The following is a 17,833-nucleotide window of genomic DNA, read 5'->3' on the forward strand; positions in this document are numbered from 1 at the left end:
TTTCAATAATAAAACATTGGCTGGAACCCTGTGTCTGTGGTTTTACCAAATTGGCTATGTGTTTAATGAGGGGCGTTGAAGTTAAACTGAGACTTGCGATGAAATCTCTGGTGAATGAAGGCGTAAAAGCAATTGATATTTACATTTAGGCATTTGGCAGACTCTCTTATCCAGAGCGACTTACATTTTAATCTTATTACACATCTGAGCAGTTGAGGGTTAAGGGCCGCGCTCAAGGGGCCCAACAGTGGCAACCTGGTGGTTGTGGGGTTTGAACCTGGGATCTTCCAAACCGTAGTCCAATGCCTTAACCACTGAGCTACCCCTGGCCACTGCGCTATATTTACAGAAGCACGTTACAGTGATGAGACTCTTAGCCACACCTTGTCACTATTCTCTGTTATAGTGTTTGATATGTTAAAAGTTCGGCAGACAAAAAATGTAACTGGCTGAAACAGAGGACTTTCATCATACTACAGGACATTATAGGCTGCTTTTGACATTATATTGTTTTAATTTATAAAGCAAACGTAATTTTTTTAATAGATCTTAAAGTGAAAATATGGTGTCTCTGGTAACAAATTCTTGCATATTTCCCGCACCAGACATCCTTGGGTGAACAGTATAATACTGAAAAATGTGCAATTATAAATATGTCTTATTGTCTTCTTAATTGAAACTTTCAGAATGTACCAAGACATGTGGGCCAGAGAGAAAGGTGAGATGGTTCGTCTTGTCATCTGCTGTTATCTTGTAAATTACAACTGTAGTATCAATAGTGGCATTAAAATTAATATTTTATCATATTTTAGAGTCACCATCAGTTATTGGTTAATTCATAAGCATCCATTTATCCAAACTTAAATTAAATTTTTATTTGTCACATACACAGTCATACACAGTCTGATATACAGTAAAATGCTTATCTATATCGCTTATCCTGTTTACAGTCACAGGGGACCTGCAGCCTATCCCAGGACACAACGAGGGGACACTCTGGACGTGGTGCCCAACCCCTGGCATTGCACAAGTCCACATACATTATCACACAATGGGAAACTTGAAGATGGCAATCTTGGCATGTATTTAGACTTTGGGAAGAAACCTATCAAACACATGCAAACTGTGGAGGTGCAAGGCAACATGCTAAAATGCTACTCTATAAGCAGTTTGATATTTTCATCTTTACATCCTGGGGGGCTCTTTATAATATTTATTGGTAACACCTGCACACCTGCAGCATCTGTCCAGTCTCATCTCTGTTGAATATTGAATGTCCATATTACACACCCCACGAAATAAAGCATTTCATTTTAGTGACAGATGGCATGGTGGAGTGATGTTTAGCTCTGTGGCCTCGCACCTGCGATAGGCTTCAGGATTTCCGTGACTGCTGTACAGGATTCAGTGGTAAAGAAAATGATTGAATGAATGAGTTTTAGTGACAAGAAGAACAGGATATTCCTTCTTTAGTTTCCTATCATTTTGCTATTCACATGCAGCATCAGAGATTATTGAAGGACAGGCAAACAGAGGAACAGAATATTATGTATTTTTCATCTGTGTATGAGAGAAAATAAGAAAGCATATAAATAAAACTCATGAATTGTGTTCTCTAAGGTCGTGTATGTTGACACCTTGAGGCCTACATACAGTATTAGAAAAATGCAACAATCCTGTTAAATAGTTACACAGATGAATTCTGCTTAATTTCTTTCTGCATTTTGTAATTGCTTTGTGAGGAACTTTTCAAAGAGAATGCACAAGATCTGTGTGATTATATCAATATACTTGTTATTCTTTTCCGCCTGCTCTCTGGCCTCTCTCTCCTGCTTCTCCTGAAGCTCCCTGTAGGCCTCAGACAGAGCTTCCTGCTTCAGAGCCTCAAGCTGCCTGCGTCTCTGCTCCTCATTTTCCTTTAGAATGCGCTGTTTCTCTTCCTCAATCGCTCGTTCTGCCTTTAGTAGCATTTCATTGGTATAATAATTTCCTCTGTTTTCCGACACCATTTTGTCGATCTTTTCTAGCAGTTGAACCACCTGTGCAGGATCCTTCATCTCGTTGTTGAAAATATGGTGTCTCTGGTTACACATTCTGAACAGTTTCACCAGATCTGGGTTTTGACTTATGAACTCTTGCATGTTTCTTTGCCCAACCTTGTCTCCTTGGGTAAACAGGACAATAGTGTTTTTAATGGCATCTTCCCCAAATACCTTCAGAAAGATTTTTACTGTTTCATTATCTTCCTGAGTAAATCTATTAGGGTAAACCACAAAGAGGAAGACATGTGGGCCAGGAGCAGACAGCGGGATGCAGAATTTGATTCTATCTACTGTCTCCTCTAAACTTAAGCTTGGATTAAACAGGCCTGGTGTATCAATGACGGCAACATTCCTGCCATTTACTTCTTTAATGTCCTTCCAACATTCCTTGGTCACAGATGATGCTGATACGTCACATTTAAAAACCTCTTCACCCAGAATGGTGTTTCCAGCTGAACTTTTTCCAACCCCAGTCTTCCCCAAAAGAACAATCCTGAGAACTTCATGAGTCTTATGTTGTTCATGCACTGTAAAAAAAAATTACAAGTATTATGTCAACCTATTCTTATTTATTAACTCTTATTTATATAACGCACAAACATTATCACTCAGCTTAACTCAACTACCTCAAAAAATTGAGACTGGACTGACTAATTAACACAAGCGCAAAACCACTGACCTACACCAAACTATTGTACAATATTCATTACTGGACTACTTTTTGCACTAACATCTTAAATTCTTCTTAATTCTAAAATGTTTACTGGTTGTGCACTACCTCAACTCATCACCACAAAGTATTATTTACATTTAGGCATTTGGCAGACACTCTTATCCAGAGCGACTTATATTTTAATCTTATTACACATCTGAGCAGTTGAGGGTTAAGGGCCGCACTCAAGGGCCCAACAGTGGAGACTTAGTGGTTGTGGGGTTTGAACCTGGGATCTTCCAAACCGTAGTCCAATGCCTTAACCACTGAGCTACCCCTGTACCCCATATTATGTTATGTTGTGTTTGTCACACCGTCACTTTGTTGCTCGTTTGCACATTTGCATGTGCACTTTATGTTGTCTGTTGTCTCTGGGTTAGATAGTTCGTTTTTTGTTACCTTATCGTGTTAATTTATGTTAGGTCTCTCTGTCTTGTCTCCGCTAGCCAGCTAACTAGGCCTCTTAGTTAGCTAGGTTTTTTTGTTAATTTATGTTGTAAATTTATGTTGCATGTAGTACCTTGGTCCTGGAGGAACATTGTTTCGTTTCACTGTGTACTAACTGTATATGGTTGAAGTGACAATAAAGCCTACTTGAACTTGAACTTATTTAAAATGTATGGTGAAAATCCAGTGAAATCTCGGATTACGAGTAACCCGCAAGACGAGAAAAATGGGTAATAAAATTTGATTTAATAAATGAGAGAGTCTTAATTTATGAGTTCCAAGTATAATCGGTCGCCCCACGACCCTCTCTGGTCTCAATCATTGCAGCTAGAATTCTTTTGCAGTGATTCAGCTTCTTGTTCCCCGCTCTTTTTAACATGCCAGTCCTTACCATTACAATCACTACTGCCATCTATTGGATAGGTGAACAATAAACCCACCTATACACTAGATGGCAGTAGTGAGTAATGGTAAGTATTTGCGTGTTTAAAAAGCGCGGCAATTAAGCAGCTGAATGCATGAAGCAGAGAGCATGTGTGTCATTAATTTTTGTTACAACTATTTCATGCCTTTCTGTTGTCAATAAAGGCCCACATAACAGAACTGTCGGCTCTGCGTGTTTCAAAGGTAAAATGCAGGGCTAATAATTTTATTCTTTACTTTAAATTTCATATTAATTATTTTTGGGTTGTGGAAAGAATAATCAGAGTTTTCATTATTTCTTATGGGGTTAAATTCGCTTTGATTTACGCGTGCTTTGATATACAAGCACATTTCCAAAATAAATTACACTCACAATCCATAGTTCCACTGTATCCTAATTTGCTCACACTGATGTAGTGCAAACAAGTTGTGGGTACACGTTAAACAAATGCAATAACACATTTTATTTAAGCTTGCATTTTATTGTAGCAATTTTACCAGTACATTCTTATTTCTTTTATACTTTATGCACTTAAATATAAGAAATATAACCATAAACATAACTACAGAAAGTGTCAAATAATATAAAATATTTTCTAGAGAAAGAATAAACAAACAATCTAAATAAAAAACAATCACACTACATAAAAATTTTAAGGCATGTCATTCTAAATTAGTGAGATTATAGTGTATAAGAAGAGGTTTTGAATAATCATTTTTAAAAATCTGTTATTTTTTATATTTATATTTAATCAAAGTTAATTTTAATTTCATTAACATTTAGACTTTTACAATAATTTCATTGCAAGAGTTATTTCTGTAATTTCCTCAGGATACACCAGCCTGTCCCAAACACTATAGCTATGGGAATGAGAGTTTTCCAGTTAAATACACTCCCATTCTCAGTCATCTCATCTGCTGGTACTTGCTTCTTTGTATATAACATTGTAATTGCTAATAATGTTAAAACCGGCACAGCAATGTATATCCATGGATACTGGCATTTTTTCCCACCCTTTACATAAAATGGCTGTTTTTTTCTTCCTGTGATCATGCGGTCTATTTTCTCTAAGAGCTTGCTAACCTGATCTTTATTTTCTGCATCAGCATTATTGAACACATGGTACCGTCCCTCACATTTGCTGACGAGTTTCAGCAGGTTTTTGTCTTCTGTCACAAACTGATCTATTGTTTTGTTCTTCAGTTTGTCTCCATAAGTAAACAGCACCATGGAGTACTGATTAAACTTTGAGTCCAAAATTTCGGTCAGCCTGTCCATCACACTTCCCTCTTGCTCTGTAAAGCGTCCCAGCTGGATAACAATAAGAAAGGCATTGGGTCCTGGATGGCAGAAGGTCAGAGCTTTCCTTATCTCCTGTTTCACCTCTGTGTCTGAGAGTGTGCTGTTGAAGAGGCCTGGAGTGTCCACCACCATCACATTTCTATCACATACCAGACCTTCCCTGCTTTCAGTCTGCAGTGTAAGAGCACTGGAGCTGATGTCTGATTGAAACTCTTCATTGCCCAGGATGGTGTTACCTGTTGCACTTTTCCCCACACCCTGAAGCCCGAGCACCACCAGCCTCAGAGGTTCTTTTGCTCCTGGAAAAAAAGTGCTTTCAATAGCTCTAATAACTCCTTTTGTAACAGCTTACACATATAACAAGTTTTATAAATAATTTACATTATGCAGAAAATGTGTTTAATATAGGAATAGGTAGTTTATTATGTGCAAAGTTTTATGTATTTTTTTTTTACTGATTTGTAAATATAGCAAAGAAAAAACATCTCATCTGTAGCATGGGAAAGATGAGAATGTTCCTCAGAAAGGAAGTGCCCCAAAAGGCAAAAACCTCAAAGCTTTACATGACTAGACAGCATTATATGTTAATGTCAACAAACCTCATCAAATCAGCTTCATTTCAGTTTTAGTCAATGCTTATAACTACTGTATTACGCAACGCTCAAAGAGTGCTGCAACAAGAACTCCACCAAGAGCTGTTACACTCATAGCCGTTGCAATACCAGCACCAGTTTTAAGGAAGTTATTACTTCTTTCTGCTTTCTCTCTGGCCTGCTTTTCATCCATATGTGTTTCGTTTTGAAGTCTTAACTGTTCCTCTTTAATTGCTTCTTCAGCCTCTTGCAGTATTTTATTAGTGTAGTGCTTTCCACCCTTTTTGATAATCAGCTGATCAATCTGTTCGAGCAGGATGTCGACCTGTTTTGAATCTGTGTCCTCATTGCTGAACACATGATATTGTCCACTGGTGGTTTGAGTAAATTTCTCCAGCTCAGGACTTTCATGAACAAAGTCATGAATATTTTTCTTGCTTTTCTCCAGCCCACGTCCATGTGTGAAGAGCACCATAATATAATGTGCAGAACCTTCTCCAAAAATCTCTTTGATTATTTCCACAGTTTCTTTTTCTTCTTTTGTGAATCTTCCCAGTTGGAGAACCACTAGAATAACATAAGGGCCCGGGGCACACAAGGACATGCATTTCTTAATCCTTTCTATAATTTCTTCATTTGAAAATCTGGTGTCAAAAAGGCCCGGAGTGTCAATTACTGCAACATTTCTTCCATTTATATTTGCTTCGGCTTTGTCACAGTCTGAGGTCACAGATGAGCTAGACAACTCAGATTTGAATGCTTCTTTTTGCAGGATAGTGTTTCCGGTGGCACTTTTCCCCACTCCAGTCTTTCCCACCAGCACGATCCTCAGTTCGATACTACTCCCCTGCTCCTGCACTGTTAAAGGACAAGTACACCATTACTTCTGAATTTATCTCGTATGCACTGAGCACAAGGCATCACAATGCCCTTTCACATGAACCTTTACTAGCTGCTGTCTGTCAGAATTTAGATTTACCACAATGGCTTTGGACTGTTTTTGATTTTCTAAATCAAAAAAATCATAACCAACTAAAAAAAAAAATCTAATGAGACAACAAAATCTGATTCATGCTTTGTGTGCGTTTAGCAGCAAGTATGAATAATGTGTTTCATATGTCTTGATTACTCGGATAAAATCAAATTATTATTTAGAATTGGTATTTATAATTTAGTTAAATTAAAAAATCAAGTGCAGTTGTTTAATGAATGATAAAAGTAAAGAACTCCTTACAATTTAATGCTGAATCAGAGGATATATTATTAAAATTTGGATAAAATTTGCCTCTTAATTATTAAATTGTTTAGTCATTCTAAAAACAAAACTAGGTTCCGCTAAGGTATTATGAAAAATCCGTCATTGCCTTTTACCTAGAATAGTAATAATCCTATTAATAAAATTAGATTAATTATAGGTGTTCTCCCGGCTAAATCTTTAAAAAATTTCTTGCTTTTTCAGCCCTTTGTTGCACGCGTCCCAACTTTTTTGATGACACAGTTGTAATAAGCAGCAGATTCATCAACACACATGATCACTAATAAAATTTAAATACTGCATTCATGGGGCGTCAGAAACGATCGGAAAAATTAATTATTTCCTTAATTAGAAAAATCTTGAGAACTTCGGAAAGCTTAATAATACAAATCCAAAACATTGCTGCAGTAATGGTACTGTCCATTTTATTTTTGTAAATTAAAAGTTTTTTTTTAATTAGATTAAATAATTCAAAGCACAAATCATCATAGTCTACCGCTATCCTACTGTAGCTTGCTAAATTAAACAACTTTCGTTTAAAACGCCTAAAACTAAAGAGTCGAAAGTGTGGCACCAATTGTTTTACAGCAGTTTTGTGTAAAAGGGGAAACACGTCAAATATAATGAAACATTTAAGGGGACACAGAATAAACTTAAAAGTAGAGGGATGCACCGTGTTTGACAGCTTGCGGACAACAGCTGGCACTATATGTGTGGATGAACCCCAGCCTTAGTCATACCAACTGTAGCAAAACAGAGTCCACCGATTATGATGACGACAGCAGCCTTTCTGCAGGTTAGTAGTAGGCTAATTTAATGTTAATTGCAAAATGCAAATCTTGCATTCATGCTAAGAAATGGTCAAACGATTTGTAAAATACTAATGTAACATGGATTCTGTTTATAATTATGGCTTTCCAGCTAGTACTAGTAGTACTACAACGGTGACCCCATTTACCATTGCAAAGAAGGTTATTTTGACTAAGGAGAAGATGGAGGAATATATTCTATTGAAGTATATATATAATATATATACTTTAAACTTTTAATATATTGTTCAGTTTTAACCATTACATTTTTTGTTCAATAAAAATTTATTTTTAAATCATCCACCATCATTTTGTGGCTTTTGTAAAGTATCGGTTCAGGCACCGTTTTGGCACCGGTACCGTTTTAAAAGTATCGATTTGGCACCGGTATCGAAAAAAACTCAAACAATACCCAACCACAACAGTATGCCAATCACTTTTTTTTGTCACAAACTGTTTTTGTGAATAAAATTATTGTAAATTAACTATTGAAGCAACCCAGAAAAAATATGTACACAAACAGTAAACGGTTTTCTTTCCATAAAGTTTATCGCCAAATAAATGTTTGTTATTAAAATATTGTTAAAAAAACAAAAAAAAAACAGTGTAAGACATCGCCACTAGAGGGTACTGTTTTGTCTTTTTGTAGTTTTTGTTTTGCAGACTCAGTTTCCCAGAAGGCAACTCGGTCAGGTGATGCCGGAGCTCACCTGAACCGAGGTAGGTCATTAAATCTTCTATAAATAGCTGGTTGGTCTGGGAAACTGGGTCGAGCATTGAACGTTTATATGTACTGTCATTTATGTGGGCACTTTGGGATTTTGGTTTTTGTTTATATGTTGGTTTATTTTACATTGTTATATTGTGGTTTATGTTGTCACATATCCACTAAGCATGTCCCGAGGCTAGGTGTGATAGTATTTAGGTCTTTGGTGGTCAAGTGTGTGTGGAGCTGATTCGGTCTTGTGCAGTCTTGTGTGTAATTCCAGGTTTTGTAAGTAATCTCTGTGTCCCTAACTTCTGTGTGCCTGGGTCCCTAGTCTCTGTGTCTCTGGGTCTCTAGTGTTGCTGTAGTCCCTTGGATGTTTAGCTCTGGTATTTTAGCTTCCTCAATGTTTAGGCCACTGTATGTTTAGCTTTCGGTAAGTGTAGCTAGTTGTACGTGTAGCTATCCGGTAGGTGTAGCTAGTTGTACGTGTAGCTATCCGGTAGGTGTAGCTAGTTGTACGTGTAGCTATCCGGTAGGTGTAGCTAGTTGTACGTGTAGCTATCCGGTAGGTGTAGCTAGTTGTACGTGTAGCTATCCGGTAGGTGTAGCTAGTTGTACGTGTAGCTATCCGGTAGGTGTAGCTAGTTGTACGTGTAGCTATCCGGTAGGTGTAGCTAGTTGTACGTGTAGCTATCCGGTAGGTGTAGCTAGTTGTACGTGTAGCTATCCGGTAGGTGTAGCTAGTTGTACGTGTAGCTATCCGGTAGGTGTAGCTAGTTGTACGTGTAGCTATCCGGTAGGTGTAGCTAGTTGTACGTGTAGCTATCCGGTAGGTGTAGCTAGTTGTACGTGTAGCTATCCGGTAGGTGTAGCTAGTTGTACGTGTAGCTATCCGGTAGGTGTAGCTAGTTGTACGTGTAGCTATCCGGTAGGTGTAGCTAGTTGTACGTGTAGCTATCCGGTAGGTGTAGCTATCCGGTAGGTGTAGCTATCCGGTAGGTGTAGCTATCCGGTAGGTGTAGCTAGTTGTACGTGTAGCTAGTTGTATGTTAGGCTAAAGACATGTTTAGCTAATTGCCACAAGTAGCTAATCACCATGTTTAGCTGATTGCCATGTCTTTAGCCCTAGTCCTGTCTCTAGTCTCGTCCCCCCTGTGTCTCTAGCCCTAGTCCTGTCTCTAGTCTATCATTCTTCCGTGTCTTTAGTCTTGTCTTGTCCCCGTTTCAGCTCCATGCTTGGCTTGTAGAGCCTATGTACTGTGTGTTTTGTTATTAAGCCTGTGTTTCGCCATAGAGCTTAGGTCCTGTTATCACAAAAAACAGCCTTTTTCCATCTTAGAAATATTGCCAAACTTAGGAGTATCCTATCCATATCTGATGCAGAAAAGCTAGTTCATGCATTCATGAGCTCCAGACTGGACTATTGTAATGCATTACTAGGTGGTTGTCCTGCATCCCCAATAAACAAGCTTCAGTTAGTCCAAAATGCAGCCGCCAGGGTTCTCACTAGATCCAGAAAATATGATCATATAACCCCAATATTATCATCCCTGCACTGGCTACCTGTTCAGTTTAGAATTATTTACAAAATAGTACTACAGTACTTACATACAAGGCTTTAAATGGTTTAGCTCCCACATACCTAACCAGTCTTCTGATACGCTATAATCCACCACGTTCCTTAAGATCACAAAACTCCGGACTTCTGGTAATTCCCAGAATTTTAAAATCTACAGGGGGCAGGGCATTTTCATATTTAGCTTCAAAACTTTGGAATAGCCTTCCAGACAGTGTTCGGGAGCAGACACGGTTTCCTAATTCAAAAGTAGACTCAAGACGCATCCTTTTAATCTGGCATACGCGTAACTCATCCCATAACCTCATACTCCAGTACATCTATCCTGAATGGCAACTACGCTAATTCTCTTTATCTTTTCTGTATTTTTCTACCCATCCTGAGGCATCTGGAGATTGTACCAGCTTTAGTAGACAAAGGCCAACCCTGCGAGGTTTCTGAGGCATCCAGAGAAGGACCAGCTCCATCTTCTGCCTTTTGATGGCTGGAGCTACACATCCTGCTCCTGTGCTTCCAGTGACCCAGACCCCACCTGCCCTCTGCACCTACTGACTCCCTGTGCTGAACTGGACTTCATGTTAATCTACACAACTTTTGTTATATTGAACTTTTACCTGCACAACACACATGATGTTATTTCTATCGGTTATCACCCAGATGAGAATGGGTTCCCTGATTAAGTCTGGTTCCTCTCAAGGTTTCTTCCTATTGCCATCTCAGGGAGTTTTTCCTTGCCACTGTCGCCGTCACCCTTGGCTTGCTCATCAGAGACATTTCATTCATCATTCATTTATCTAATTATTATCTATTATTATTATTATTATGATTATTATTTTCTCAAACATACACACTTCCAAATATATTTTTTTTTTTCTAAAAAAAAAAAAATCTTTCATTTTTTGTGAAACTGCTTTGAGACAATGACCATTGTTAAAAGCGCTATATAAATACAATTGAATTGATTTGAACTGTGTAACATGTATCAGAGCCTGTGTATTATTTAAGCCTGTTTCATCATAATGCATATGTCCTGTGTGGCTCGTCATAGAACCTGGGTATTGTTCAGTTATGGTTGTTATAATTTGAGTGTTTGTTTCTTTGTTTGTATTGTGTCTTTGTAATTCATGTTATGTCATGATTAAAGACTCTTTTGTTTAAAAACACCCCTCTGCGCCTATGCCTGCCCTTTTGTGCCCACGGCACATCAGCAGCCATTACCACCCGAATCATGACAAACAGATGCATGTCAGATTCTTGTCTCTACACGGGTTGGAGCCCTGCCCCCGCACTTAATGCTCCATTCCCATGCAAACGATTTATGTAAATGGCTCTATTCAGATGTAAATACAGTGGAACCTTGGATTACGAGCATAATTCGTTTCGAAAGCAGCTCGTATTCCAAAATGCGTAACCCAAAAAAATTGCGGGAGTGATGTGCTGATGCATGCCCATATATATATATATATATATATATATATATATATATATATAGATACATATTGTGGCGTGGGCGGGGTTTTGGACTAGTATCCATCATGCTTTGCGGGAGGGGTTGTTAGGTGTTCACCCTGTCGAGGAAAGGTGTTTGGGTTAGTGGCTTCGGCCAGGGTGTGTGTGTGTGTGAGTTAGAGGTATGTCCTGTCGATTTGTGTTTAGTGACTGTGTGGTTTGTGCTGTGATAAATAAAATACTCCCAGCCATCCCACTTCTGACACCAATGTAGCGTTTTTCCGCCGGAAAGAATGCTGGAGAGACGAGTCCATTGGGCTTCCTTGCTGCCCAATGCAAATGGCTTGGAGTATTTTATTTATCACAGCACAAACCACACAGTCACTAAACACAAATCGACAGGACATACTTCTAACTCACACACACACACCCTGGCCGAAGCCACTAACCCAAACACCTTTCCTCGACAGGGTGAACACCTAACAACCCCTCCCGCAAAGCATGATGGATACTAGTCCAAAACCCCGCCCATGCCACACTATATATATATATATATATATATATTTTTTTTTTTTTACATATTCTCATACGTGTGTAAGAATCTCTTTATGATAAAATGACTCGTGGTCTGAATCCACACAAAGCGCTTCAATTTTAAATACAGTGGAACTTTGGATTACGAGCATAATTTGTTCTGGAAGTGGGCTAGTATTCCAAAACACTCGTAAACCAAATGTACTTTTCCCATAAGAAATCATAGAAACTCAAATTATTTATTTTAAAGCCCCCCCCAAAAATATAATATATATAATAATAATAATACAAAATATAAATATATATTTTAAAATAAAACAAATTAACCTGCACTTTACCTTTAAAAAAAGTAAAAATAAATCCAGACAGATAAGTGTTTCCATCTGCATGCACACATTAACGGAGAGACAGTTTCATCGGAAAAATTTGCATGAAACATCGCTAGTCACACTTGCGTGAGCGCATACTAACGGAATCACTGCTGTAAAAAAAAGAAAAGGTAGAAAGTGTGTGTGGGAAGCCCAGAGGAGGAGGGGGAGGAGTGTGAGTGTGTGTGTGAGAGCACAGTGTCAAATTACGCGCACAGACAAACACACACACTCGCCTTTACAGACCCCTACCACCACTTCTTTTCAAAGCTAAAGTAAAACACGAGAAGCTGAGACAGAGAGAAACAAAGAATCTTTACCCTCTGAGACTTGCTATTGCTTTATAAACTTGCTTACAAAAACAATATTCAATTCAATTCAATTCAATTTTATTTGTATAGCGCTTTTAGCAATTTTTATTGCCGCAAAGCAGCTTTAATATAAAATGTTTTACACACACACACACACATAGTCATCACAGTGTTGTAGTAAACTGTACACATGTGCACAGATGTTGATTATACCAGTAAGAGATGAGCACTAAGACCCAGCAGGGGAGAGGATTACCTACAATTCCGCAGATCACGTGATGCTCGGTGTCAAAACAAGAAGCGCATGCGTGATACATGATACTCGGTGCTCGTAGACCAAGACAATGCTCGTTTTTCAAGTCAAAAGTAATTAAAAATCTTTGCTCGTCTTGCAGAACACTCATAAACGGTGTTACTCGTAATCCGAGGTTCCCCTGTAATCAACGCTGGACACGAACAGCAAAAAAAAACATGATAATAATAATCAGAGTAATAATAATCATCATGCTTTTTTGCTGTTTGTGTCAGGCAGTTAATGATTTATTTGATCTCGAATGGCTGTATTGACTGAAATAAAGCTGCTCACATTGCGCGCGCTTTCACTTTTAAAAATGCAGGATTTATTCAGCAAGTATATTTTTGTGCTCTGTTGTTTTTCTGAGGTACTAATTTTACATTTTGTCTGCTTTGCAAATGTTGCCCCCTTTGTGTGTAATATGACTGAAACAAAGTTGCTCATATCGGCAGGTTTTGATCAAAAAGGAGATAAAAAGTGCAAAGTGAAAGTGTACACCAAAATTAGCAGCTTTATTTTATTCATTAAATACTTAGATCACAAACAACAACATAGGACAATGCATGGTGTTTGTAAACGGCTAAAATGTGGTTTAAAAAAAAAATCTGATGAATGTAAAAAATGTCTGCGTGAGCCCGCGGCGCATGCTCTTTCACTTAACGAGTTTTGATCAATAGGCAGATGAACGCGCGAGCCGATATAAAGATTTATAGGAGATGTATTTTTTTTAAATGCAGTTTTTTCTTCACATAATCCTCTAGAAATACAAAAAACAGATTTATATTCACTAAAAAGTGCTGCCTTTGAGGTGCTGTGCAAAACGTGCGCCGATATGAGGCGCTTTATTTTAGTCATAATATACTATAACATATTTTTGCTGTGTAGTTTTGTGTGTGTGCATAAGAATTGTATTTCAATTAATGTTTCAGAAACCATGCTTTATTTTTATCTCAAAAGAAGCCCTGTTTGTGTAAGGAACCTGAGTGTGGAGGCGTGAACAGCTGAGACAATAGGAGACCTGGTAAAACCTTATGTGACCTGATCCAGGTGTGAATGGGCCTTACATATTCACGGAAAGTCAAATTCAAATTCAAATTTTATTCACATACAAAGATAAAATTTAAATTTGAATTTGACTTCCCATGAATATGAAGTCATAGATTATTCAGTGAAACAGAGGCTCTGCTGAAAAAAGTTAGGCACATCAGTCACTTTACCCGAAACAAAAGGTCTTTCTGAGTGTTATAATTGTGTTGTTTTAATATGGACACACACCCAACACTTTCACAAACTTAATTGGTGATTTCTGAGGCTGGTGACTCTAAATGAACTTCTCCTCTGCAGCAGAGCTCAGTTTTGGTCTTGTTTTCCTGGGAAGGTCTTCATGAGAGACAGTTTCATCATGGAGCTTGATGGGTTTTACAAACACACTCGACACAATACTGTTCTTGTAAGAACTGATCCAGAACAGCGACCTTCATGTCTTAAAATAACAACAGACTGTCGTTGTTTTTGTTACATAATTCCGTATGTCTTATGTCATGGTTTTTAAATCCCCAGTATTGATGTTGAATGTAAAAAATAAATCATTAAATAAAAACTAAGAAATTTGCAAGTGATCCCAAACTTTTGACCGGTAGTAAATTTTTAATGATAAAACTAATGATCTCAGTACAATTATTCAAGAGATATAGTTAATCATAATAATCAATATAATTTTGACAAATGTTCCCTCTTAATTATTAATTTATTTAGTCATTAAACGAAGAAATTGTTTTTACTAATTTAAAATTCATAAACGATTGGTTAATGGTTGATAAATGGTTGTTAAGTAACATTTGTAAGTCCGAGTAAAAATAACAATTCTAAATACCATTAACAAGTTTTACCAAAATGAACTAAACAAACTGTTAAAAGAACAAAATGTTCTAACAATTTTCTACAAATTAACAAGTAGTATTAAAGTCCTATTTTAAAGAAATAAATAAATAGGTTTGAGTTGACTTACCTTTTTTGGTATTAACTGTACTCATTTTACTGCTGAGGTTTTTCGCTATTGAAGTCGGTTTACAGTCTGTACCAAGGTCCGGGTTTTGTTGCAGTGACTGCTTTGGTTAAAGCTCCACTGTATGTCTTCCTGATCCTGTCACCACCCTTACCATCTCATATCTATCCTCTTGTTAGTACCAATGCGCACGCCACATTTCTACCTTACAGGTTTCTGTCTGACAGGTTCCTCAGATGTCATTCTGGTTTTGTACATTTATAGTCCTCAGGTGTGTCTGAAAACATGTCCTGCATTATCTTGATTAAATAAAGCTGACTTATACTTATCTCTGGCATCATTACTTAAAGCCAGGTGCAATGTGTACTTATTTTGAACTTGGTTGTTTCTTATTGTGTATCTAGTTTTTTCTGTTTGGTTGTTGATTGCAGTGTGATTAAAGTGGGTCTACAGTAATTTGTTTTCAGGTAATTAATCAAAAGTAGTTTCAGGCTTCCTTAGAGTGTGATAGCGGCAGGGCTTAGCTACATATATTGAAGATGTCTTAAAACAAGCATATCCTGTAAGAAGTTACTCAGAAATTTGAATAGGACGTACAAGTGAAATCAACACAAGCTCTAGTTTAGTAAGGAATTACATGTTTGTATAGACAATGACCTCATTCTGTCTCGGAGTGATTTGCAGCGATTCAGCTTCTTGTTCTCTGCTCTTTTAAACTGCCAACATGGATAGGTGAACAATAAACCCACCTATACACTAGATGGCAGTAGTAAGTAATGGTAACGATTTGCATGTTTAAAAAGAGCAGTAAACAAGCTGAATGCAGAAAGCTGAGAGCATGTGTGTCAGTAATTTTTGTTATACAGTAAAAGACCTGGGCGTGATATTAGACAGTAACTTGTCTTTTGAAAATCATATTTCCAATATCACAAAAACAGCCTTTTTCCATCTTAGAAATATTGCCAAACTTAGGAGCATCTTATCCGTATCTGATGCAGAAAAGCTAGTTCATGCATTCATGACCTCCAGACTGGACTATTGTAATGCATTACTAGGTGGTTGTCCTGCATCCTCAATAAACAAGCTACAGTTAGTCCAAAATGCAGCCGCCAGGGTTCTCACTAGATCCAGAAAATATGATCATATAACCCCAATATTATCATCCCTGCACTGGCTACCTGTTCGATTTAGAATTAATTACAAAATAGTACTACTTACATACAAGGCTTTAAATGGTTTAGCTCCCACATACCTAACCAGTCTTTTGATACGCTATAATCCACCACGTCCCTTAAGATCACAAAACTCCGGACTTCTGGTAATTCCCAGAATTTTAAAATCCACAAAAGGGGGCAGGGCATTTTCATATTTGGCTCCAAAGCTTTGGAATAGCCTTCCAGACACTGTTCGGGGAGCAGACACGGTTTCCCAATTCAAAAGTAGACTCAAGACGCATCTCTTTAATCTGGCATACGCGTAACTCATCCCATAACATCATACTCCAGTACACCTATCCTGAATGGCAACTACGCTAATTCTCTCCATCTTTTCTGTATTTTTCTACCCATCCCGAGGCATCTGGAGATTGTGCCAGCTTTAGTAGACAAAGGCCAACCCTGCGAGGTTTCTAAGGCATCTTGAGAAGGACCTGCTCCAGCTAGATTCTGCTTTATGATGGCTGGAGCTACCATCCCGCTCCTGTGCTTCCAGTGATCCAGACCCCATCTGCCCTCTGCACCTACTGCTGAACTGAATCTACACAACTTCTGTTATATTGAACTTTCACCTGCACAACACACATGATGTTATTTCTATCTGTTATCACCCAGATGAGGATGGGTTCCCTGTTGAGTCTGGTTCCTCTCAAGGTTTCTTCCTATTGCCATCTCAGGGAGTTTTTCCTTGCCACTGTCGCCGTCACCCTTGGCTTGCTCATCAGAGACATTTCATTCATTTTCATTCATCATTCATTCATCATTCATTCCATTATTATTCATTCATTCATCATTCATTTCATTATTATCTTTTTTTTTTTTGTGAAGCTGCTTTGAGACAATGACCATTGTTAAAAGCGCTATATAAATAAAATTGAATTGAATTGAATTGAATTATAACTATTTTAGCCTTTCTGTTGTCAATAAAGGCTCACATAAGAGAACTGTCGGCTCTGCGTGTTTCAAAGGGTAAAATGCAAGGCTATTAATTTTATTCTTTACTTTTTTTTTATTCTTGAATTATTTTTGGGTTGTGGAAAGAATAATCAGAGTTTTCATTGTTTCTTATAGGGTTAAATTCGCTTTGATTTACGAGTGCTTTGATATACAAGCACACTTCCAGAATGAATTACACTCACAATCCATAGTTCCACTGTATCTTAATTTGCTCACACTGATGTAGTGCAAACAAGTTGTGGGTACAGTCATGTCTATCATGGTGTAGAGACGGCAAACGCAGATGCAGGGATAAACAAGGAGGATTTATTGATAAATTATAAACACAACAAAACGAAAACAAAGAAAACGCCTGCTATGGTGCTACCCTTTTAGGGTTAGAGACTCCCCCAGCTGGGTCTGCAGGCAGGCAGTAAACACACAGGTAATGTATTATCAACAAACCCAGTTGCACTCTGACTGGGACGACTCACTGTCCTTTAGTCCTTGCAATGATCTGATCGTCGCCCTTGGCTTAACTCTCTGCCACCTGCCCTGTCCTGCAGACACCTTTTACTCCTGGGGGAGGGAAACAGAGTCAAAAAGTACAAACATTCAACACACACTCTGGTGCACAACAGTGAACAGACAAAGGGCTACGGGCTCGGCTGGTATATAAACAGACATACAGGGGTAGACACGGGTGAACTTGCTTTGGTGATAATACAGATACTGGGGAATCTTTTTCCCCTGGACTGAGGTGGCACAGATGTTACAGGTACATGTTAAACAAATGCAATAACACATTTTATTTAAGCTTGCATTTTATTGTAGCAATTTTACCAGTACATT

At 38.0% G+C, this 17,833-nt stretch overlaps 1 protein-coding gene across 1 annotated transcript; it reads right to left on the reverse strand.

The window, feature by feature from the left end:
- Positions 1 to 1,476: 1,476 nt before the first annotated feature.
- LOC128517014 (GTPase IMAP family member 7-like) lies at positions 1,477 to 14,911 on the reverse strand. The gene is made up of 2 exons (XM_053490745.1): positions 14,835 to 14,911; positions 1,477 to 2,569 (listed from the first exon to the last, which is right to left on the reverse strand). Exons 1-2 carry the CDS (start codon positions 14,857 to 14,859, stop codon positions 1,707 to 1,709), a joined length of 888 nt encoding a protein of 295 aa, XP_053346720.1. The 5' UTR covers positions 14,860 to 14,911; the 3' UTR covers positions 1,477 to 1,706.
- Between the last annotated feature and the right edge of the window lie 2,922 nt (positions 14,912 to 17,833).

The sequence above is a fragment of the Clarias gariepinus genome, unplaced genomic scaffold, assembly GCF_024256425.1.
Source record: "Clarias gariepinus isolate MV-2021 ecotype Netherlands unplaced genomic scaffold, CGAR_prim_01v2 scaffold_31, whole genome shotgun sequence".
In the NCBI taxonomy this organism is placed as follows: Eukaryota; Metazoa; Chordata; class Actinopteri; order Siluriformes; family Clariidae; genus Clarias; species Clarias gariepinus.

Coding starts and splice junctions, on each gene's coding strand:
- LOC128517014 (XM_053490745.1), bottom strand. CDS start 14,859: ATGAGTACAGTTAATACCAAAAAAG. Junction 2,570..14,834: donor TACAGTTAATACCAAAAAAG/GTAAGTCAACTC, acceptor TTTTTTTTACAG/TGCATGAACAACATAAGACT.